Source organism: Corvus brachyrhynchos, unplaced genomic scaffold, assembly GCF_000691975.1.
Source record: "Corvus brachyrhynchos isolate BGI_N302 unplaced genomic scaffold, ASM69197v1 scaffold17, whole genome shotgun sequence".
In the NCBI taxonomy this organism is placed as follows: domain Eukaryota; kingdom Metazoa; phylum Chordata; class Aves; order Passeriformes; family Corvidae; genus Corvus; species Corvus brachyrhynchos.
In genome coordinates this window covers 3,991,390-3,999,032 of record NW_008240046.1, presented here as the reverse complement: position 1 = coordinate 3,999,032, position 7,643 = coordinate 3,991,390, and the positions used below count along the sequence as shown (strand labels likewise).

The 7,643-nt window shown below is 39.2% G+C and overlaps 1 protein-coding gene across 9 annotated transcripts in view; it reads right to left on the bottom strand.

The window, feature by feature from the left end:
- LIMCH1 (LIM and calponin homology domains 1) overlaps positions 1-7,643 on the bottom strand; it is a 110,726-nt gene that overhangs the window by 45,215 nt on the left and 57,868 nt on the right. For all 9 annotated transcript variants that reach the window (XM_017744491.1, XM_017744494.1, XM_017744493.1 and 6 more), the window contains 6 exons: positions 6,704-6,958; positions 5,054-5,395; positions 4,047-4,373; positions 3,268-3,501; positions 2,034-2,282; positions 983-1,018 (listed from right to left, as the gene is read on the bottom strand). In XM_017744491.1, coding sequence (XP_017599980.1) covers positions 983-1,018; positions 2,034-2,282; positions 3,268-3,501; positions 4,047-4,373; positions 5,054-5,395; positions 6,704-6,958 — 1,443 coding nt within the window. The remainder of the gene's footprint in view (positions 1-982; positions 1,019-2,033; positions 2,283-3,267; positions 3,502-4,046; positions 4,374-5,053; positions 5,396-6,703; positions 6,959-7,643) is intronic.

Genomic DNA, 7,643 nt, shown 5'->3' with positions numbered 1-7,643 from the left:
AGTATGTTTACTCTGTAGTCAGAGGACACAGGCTCTATACAGCATAAAGCTATTACAGAACTTGTAAAGAACACTCAGTCCATGATTCTAAGCTTTATCATTAGAGCAAAGGGTGAAAAATTGCATATTAGTCTCTGTGTATACTCATTATAAAACCCCTACAACTCTCCATACTGTTTCTATTTTGGGATTTAATCTGGGAGGCAGAGAAGGTCATGTGCATTTCTGTGAACAGAAGGATATTAAGGGTGTTACTATGTGGGTAATTCCCAACTATTTCTCTTCTAAATAGCTAATACTTCCAAAGAGCTTTCTAAATGACATTGCCTACTATTCTCTACTGAAGTTTGTATGCATACATGAACAATTAAAATTTTTAAGTGTAATAAATGTCAGTTCTACTCCTTCTATGAAAAGTAAAGTGTTGAGGTGAAGAGCTTAAAAATTGAAATTTAGTACCTTATTAAATTAAACCTAACCTGGAAGGGATTCAATATAAAGTTTTTAAAGGAGAATAAAGGCTCAGCTAAAGATGCATTTTCATGGTAATTATTCTGAAGATCACGATGACATTATTTTGTTTTTGGATTTCTTTATTTCTTCCTGTTCCTCCTCATATTTCATTTTTTCCTTCAACACCCAGATTTAACCCAGCTCTCTTTACCTGTAGCTGATTAGAGGCAATGGAAATTCAGAAGAAAACCAAGGCAAAATAAAAGAAAAAAAGAGGAAACAATACTTTAAGCAACAGCTGGACATTAGTATTATGCTTAGTTTTTATGGGCTTTTATATAGAAATTATTTTTAACTGCAATGTAAGCCATATTGCATTCCATTTTTCAGCGCTGTCTGAAAAATTTATTTGCCGAAACACTGCAAAATAATAATGATGCATCAACTGCATTTTAAATTAGTAGAAAGATGGGAAAGCATGCAGTGTAAGTTGTTTAAAACAGAATCTTGTGAACACAAGACAACTTACTCTGCGTCATCAGACACAGGAGTTCTGAGGCCGAATCTACAAGACCAAATATAAAATTAGATTGTGGATAAATACATTAAGTAGTAATTGCAACTGGACCCATACAATTTGTGCAACTGTCACTTGTACTAGTAAAGCTGACCAAAACAGAACTGTACTGTTCAGGGACTGTGTATTCATCAAACAAGACTTACCTGAGCATCCTGAGGTCAAACTACATAAGAACAGCACCTATCCCTCCTCAAACATACTTAAACATACTTATGCCCCACATTATAAAAATCTGCTGAAGTAGATTTAAAATGTGCGGAGAAAATAGTTACTGAAAATAGACAATGTCTTAGCATTTACATTGTGCCATACATGCAATGAATGGAGACAAAACTTAACAGTTACATTCCACAGCAGTGCTTAGTACCACTGTTACTGAAGCATGAAAGAGACAAATATCACAGTCAGAAAGTGAGTCACAGAATGCCCTTTTTCATTTTGGAAGTCTTGTTTTTGTGTTTGGGTTTTTTGTTGTTGTTTGTTGTTTTTTTGGGGTTTTTTGTTAGTTGGTTTTGGTTTTCTTTCCTCAGAGTGGGGGAGTATAGCTGAAAAAAGCTACTGGTAATACACAAACCAGCGACATCCACTAAAATGATGGTCTTGTTTAGAGCTATGCAAACCACATATTTGTATCTGGGATTTATCATAAAGGAGCATCAAGCGCAAAAGTCAATACTACAACATTTCTCTCATGGGAGAAATAGAATAAACATCTCTCGATGAGCAGAGTCCATTTTAGCCTCTCCTCTTCATAAACTTTTCTTGCAAATCAACATGTATACTGTAATCAGATATTCCTTTCACTTACCTTTCAATTAAATATTTTTTAAAAATCAAAATAAAATTCATTACACAGCTATTCTTTTTGTTTCTAAAATGTGTATTACTGACATACAGTGTTTTAGTCTGGATTGAAAACACACCAGGCAATGCACAATCTGAACTCTGAAGAGTGCACACAGGGCTCTACAAGCTGCGTGATTCACACCAGAAAGCTCACATTTGCAGACGCTCATCCTTGGATGAAAGTGTTTCCATTTTATTTTCCTCAGGAACCTCCGGAAGCTTAGATGTTTGACCAAGGTGGACTTCACTGTGACCATCTTCACCCACTTGGGCAGTACTAATAATCTCATCTTGTCCTGTAGGTGGGAGACTGTCCTTCTCCTGCCCTTGCTGCTGTTCTTGCAGTGGTTCTATTGCAGGTTTTCCAGAACTGTTAGTGTAGACTTGTGGACATTTTTCAGGCCTGAGTGAGCCAAAGGCAGTAGTGCAAAGGGATGTATTAAGCAACATTTCAAAAATCACATATACATAATGAAAAGCATAACTATAAATTAACAAAAAACAACCCCTACAAACCCAAATAGCTGACAGGGGATAAGCTAAGTGAGGCAGGAGCAAACCCCATCATTTTAAGAGTCAAATGCTTGTACCATTCTTTTAAGTCAGAAAATAAACTGTCCAAGACACCACAGAAAATTGAAGTATTAAGTCCATAATTTAACCAAGATATTCAACTTAAGGTCTTTTCAACACTAAGCCACTGTTGAATTCTATGGTAGATGACAGGTTTGTTTTCCCTTGGCAGAGCTGTAAGCTAGTTTTTCATCCATGTCTGTACAGGTGCATGCATATCCTTCTCCTCATGTACTCTGAAGAGGCTGATGAGTAAGAACCTTTCCACTCTTGCTTGCATGTGGCTCAACCACCAAACGATAACTCTTTTCAAAGGCTTCAACACTCACACAGACTCAAACATCTGAACAAAGGTGCTTAGAAAGACATTAAGCATTATCAGAAAGAATCTTGGGATCTCTAGATTTCCTGTTAGGAAGTCACTGGCACTAATTAAGCCATAGAAAATCATCTAACCTACTACATCCAGCATATCCATTTCTAGCTGGAAACATTTGTAATGATTACCTCATATTCAACCAGAAACCTTTGCAAATGTAATGCAAATGTAATGCAAATGTAATTGCTACGTAGATCTGTTTCCACACACTGTTAGAATTTTGCCTCTGGTAGAACTCTGGTCTGAGTCTCTACATGGCTCTACTAAAAGGTACAGAAACCTTCTATTGCCTTCTACTGAGCAGAAAGAATCAGCACAGAACTGAGAACAAGCATGAAAAAAGCCACTACTGGGCCACCAGAAATCTTCCTGATAAAGAGATCTTGACAAACAGCCCACAGGGCTAGCTAAAAGGCACAGAGAAAAACTTTCTTACCTCGTGGTTTTCTTCGCAAGTTCTGTAGCTGTGCCCTGCTTATTCTGCTGCTTTGAAAATGGCATGGGAAGGAACTGCTTAACACTGGGCCCAGGTTGTTTAAGAAAAGCTCCAGTTCTTCTGGCTAACATGTCATCTCTTTGTGGGTCTGGAAATTTCATGTTGCTTTCTGTTCCATCACTCTGCAGCTGAGGGATTTCAAGCTGTTCTTGTTTCACTTCTTGTGTGACAGTACTGCTCAGAGAGACAAGTGACACTGTTCCATGATAATGCTCGCTTGTATAGCAAGTGGCTGCTCAGGTAATGTTACTCAAAACAAAGTTCAGAGTGATGGACAACTAGGCAAACTAGGCATCTTTAGCCACAGCACGGGGAGTAAGAGGAAAATCTGTTGAACCCCACACTTATGTAGGTGATTCGTTAGAAGTTGGGAATTGCATACAAATCTACACGACAAATTATTCACTTGGAAGCTGGCATAAAAATCTAGACAAAGCACCATGGTTTGCAAAAGAAATACCCCCAAAAGATGAAAGACTATTTTCATGCTGAACAGTAATTAACAACTGAAGCACTTAAATATTATGAAAGAAAACAGGCTGTTTCATGTTCATAGGATACATTCTTGTAAGTAATTTTACAAAACAGAACACATGCCATGATGAATGAGTAAAACACATCTTTAAAGCCCATGTGAAGAATGGGACAACATTGCTGACTGATCCAAGCTAACACCACACACAAACCAGGCTCAGAGGGATCTGCTTCTGTTCTCTGACCTTTCTCCTTCCTGCAGAGTCTTCAAATCCTTCTCATGAGCTACAGCCTCCTCTTGCTGCTGCTGCAGCAGATGAGGAGGTACTGACAGGGGAGGACAATGTGTGGGAATGGAGCTAGCGGTACGCCTCGGGAAAGTTCCCATTCTTCTAACCAACATATCATCTCTTTCAATATCTGGTACATTCCTGTCACATTCTTCCTTGGTGCTTTCTTGCTGATTGCCCAAACTCCATGGGGTTTGTTTCTCAGAGATGACATCAGAAGCCGGTACAGGTGATGGAATTCTCTTGCAAGAGTCATCTGTACCTGACTTGACTCCACCCTCACTAGTGATGAGAATGAGAGGACGGATGAGACAGACAAAACATTCTCAGGTCAAATGAAAGGCAAGAAAAGGAGTTGTCTAACTCAGTTTACCAATGTTTTATAAACACACAAACGTAGCTGAATGAATTGCTTGCTAGAAGTATTCATTACATATTCTTACTGCAGCCACAGACTAAGTGATTAAAGAAATGCCAAAGAAAGAACTGTTAATGTGTTAACGACCCAGATAATTCTTCTCCAGACAAATGCCAGAAACACAGAGCAGCAGTACACCATCTTCAAAAAGAAGGTAAATCCATTAGGTTTGAAAACATTTTTTGAAGATCAGTAAGGCCAGCAAGCTGAATGACAAATTCCTAATGTGCTGAAAGCAGGCAGAGCAAAGCTGCTGGAATTCAAGCAGCAGAAAGATCATGAATGAGAGCTCACCCTCTGAGATACCACTGACTTCACTGCCCATCAGAAATTTTGAGCAAGTGCTCAGAAGGCCTGTGTGCAGCGTTTTGCGCAATCCTAAACATGTTAAGATACTGTGAAGACATCAGATGTCTTCTGAACAAGGCTGTGCGCATAAACAGCTCTTAGGTTTATGCTGCAGTGCACTCCCATGCAGGTCAGCATCAGGCAAGAACAGGTCTCATTTACAGCTTAGTAGCACTTCCTAAGCCACACCAAATACCTGGACTCATTTTCTGGCTCAGATACTTCGCTGTGTTCAGCAAACCCAAGACTGACAACAGTGGTTGGAGGAGAGCTTTCAACACCAGACTGACTCTCCACACTGTCTTTCTTGCTTTCCTCTTCTGTTCTGCTCTTGGATGAAGCTCTGCCAATAACGAGCTTGTCCCATTTCTGTTGATCAATCTCAGTTACTGGCCCAAAATGCACAAACTTCTGCTTGGGGCTACCAGCCTTTTTGTTTGCTCTGGTTTTGCGGACAGCAAAATCATCCTGGGCTGCTGCTTTTACCATGGTATCAGTTGGTGGCAGAGTGTTGCTGGAACACTTGAAATCTTCTTCACTGGTCATAATGAGGAATAAAAGAATGTCCCCAACATGAGACCCTCAGAATAAAACAAATTAAATGCTCCTAAGGTTTTGAAGGGGTTTTATTTTAAAAGTCAAGGACATAGGTATAAACAGCTGTGGCATACTGAGTCCCCAATGACATATAAAATCCAAACATACTGCAGATCTGTGGGGAAAAGTCTGGAGCACATCCTTGGAAGCACTTCCTGAGGTCAAGGAATGTAGCATATGGCCTGTTCCGAATTCAGTTGTTCACCCTAACAAAGCCACAGTTTCCTTATCTGCTCACATAAACCCAGGCCACGCACTATATGTAACTGTATGGAACTAGAACTCACTTTGGCATGGGGGAGTTACAGTGGCATGGGAGCACTAGCAAGGGCAATTCACATACCCAAAACCAAGCAGAATGAATCCTGATTTTAATAAGTCACCTCAAAAGTAATGGAGAGACTACTAATATCTTTAGGATGAAAGAATGATTGAGTTTTGATTTATTAGAGCTAGAATTACATACAATAACCACATTGTTAGAAGAATGCCAGAACAGACAGCCATCTTTAATTGCAAAACGGCATGCACCTAAACAGGAAGGCTAGGAGTTGTTATCCTTTCCTACTGGAGCCACAAATCACCTGCCTATGTTATAGTCCATCTCCATAGGGAAACAGATTAGAATAACTGCTTTATACTGGATCCCTTTGTAGAGGTTTTGTTAACAACAAGAGCATACAAACACTATACCATGAGGCTCCTGAAAGCCCTGCTGCAGTGAGAAACAGTGCTGGTGTATTTACACAGCACTGGAATACACTGCTATGCTGATGTATCAGCTCAGGTCTCAAAATAGTATACAGACATTAATGCAAAGATGCTGATCCTCAGGTAATACTCCCAAGGTATAAAACACCCCAAGTCCTGAAGACAGCTTGGTAAGGAGCAACGTAGTTGCTACTGTATTAGCAGTACCACTTGGAACTCTGCGCTGTTCAGCTTCAAGCAGCTTCAAAGCAAATTCAGCCACAAGACAAGAGGGACCTTTCTGATATTGTATCAAGAGCGTCCACAAGAAAAGTGACCGTGAAACTACTATAGTGCTCTAAATGATGGACACACTTTCATTTCATGATAGACAGCATCTCTGTAGAGATTTCTGGATTCCTCCTGAAAACTGAAATAGGTAAGGACTGGTTGTCAACAAGGCATTCTTCAAGTTTAAAATCACAAGCACACAAGCAGATTGTGGCAAGCTAAACATGCTTCCCAGGGTGCCAATCCTGCCCACAAGCAGAAACCATACCTGGGCTCCCCTGAAAGTTTCAGTCTTTTCCAGGTCTCCAGATCTGCTTTTGTTATAGAGGCATTGACAAAAATCACATCATCTTGTAGCTGAGGAAGGATGCTTTGAGATTTCTGTTTCGCCAAATCATCTCTCTCATTATCAGGCTCTTTCACCTGTTGTTCCTCCTCTGACTCAGTCTTCTCATTTTGCAGAAGTGGGTTCTCTTTGCTTGTAACTATTTGCCTTACTGATGTCATGTGCACCCGTCTTCTTCTAATTTAATGCACATTCAAGTTCAGCAAGGAAAGATATTTTGGGGAAGCAATTATAAATCAGTGTCAAAAGAAGAGGTTCAGAGCTCAAGAAGATAAAACTGATTTTATAATATTAGTTTCACATTAATTTTAGGAAGTAAACATGGAATGAATCATTTGAAGTTCAAACCTCTCAGATATGCTACCCTCCTCAGGCACTACTGAGACCACTTCTTCACATGAGCTTCTATTCCCAGCTCAAGTAAGAAAAATCTTTATGCTATTACTGTATTAAGCATTTCTGCAATAAGATTTCTCTTAAATAGTCACAAATATCTCATTTGCATATTAATCACACAGTGAATTCAAGTTTGCTCTCAAACATACTACAGAATTTCTTTGATCTTAAGAGTCATGTCAATAGCATTGGACTATTAAAATGTGGTTAGGTGCTCCTCAGATGTCCTGCCAAAGTAGTCATTAGAAAATGTTAACATAATCAAATTACCAGCAACAGAATGACACATTTGATATTATTGAAAAGAGCTCCTAAATATTAAAAGAATTTTTCTGAACATGTAATTTGTTACAGTCAAGGTTCCCTGTAATGTGTATACAGTGGTTTTATCTAGAATCACATCCGTTTGCCCAAGTAAAACAAAAATATTTGTTTCCTGAAAAAGATCTCTACCTAGCAGGTTCAG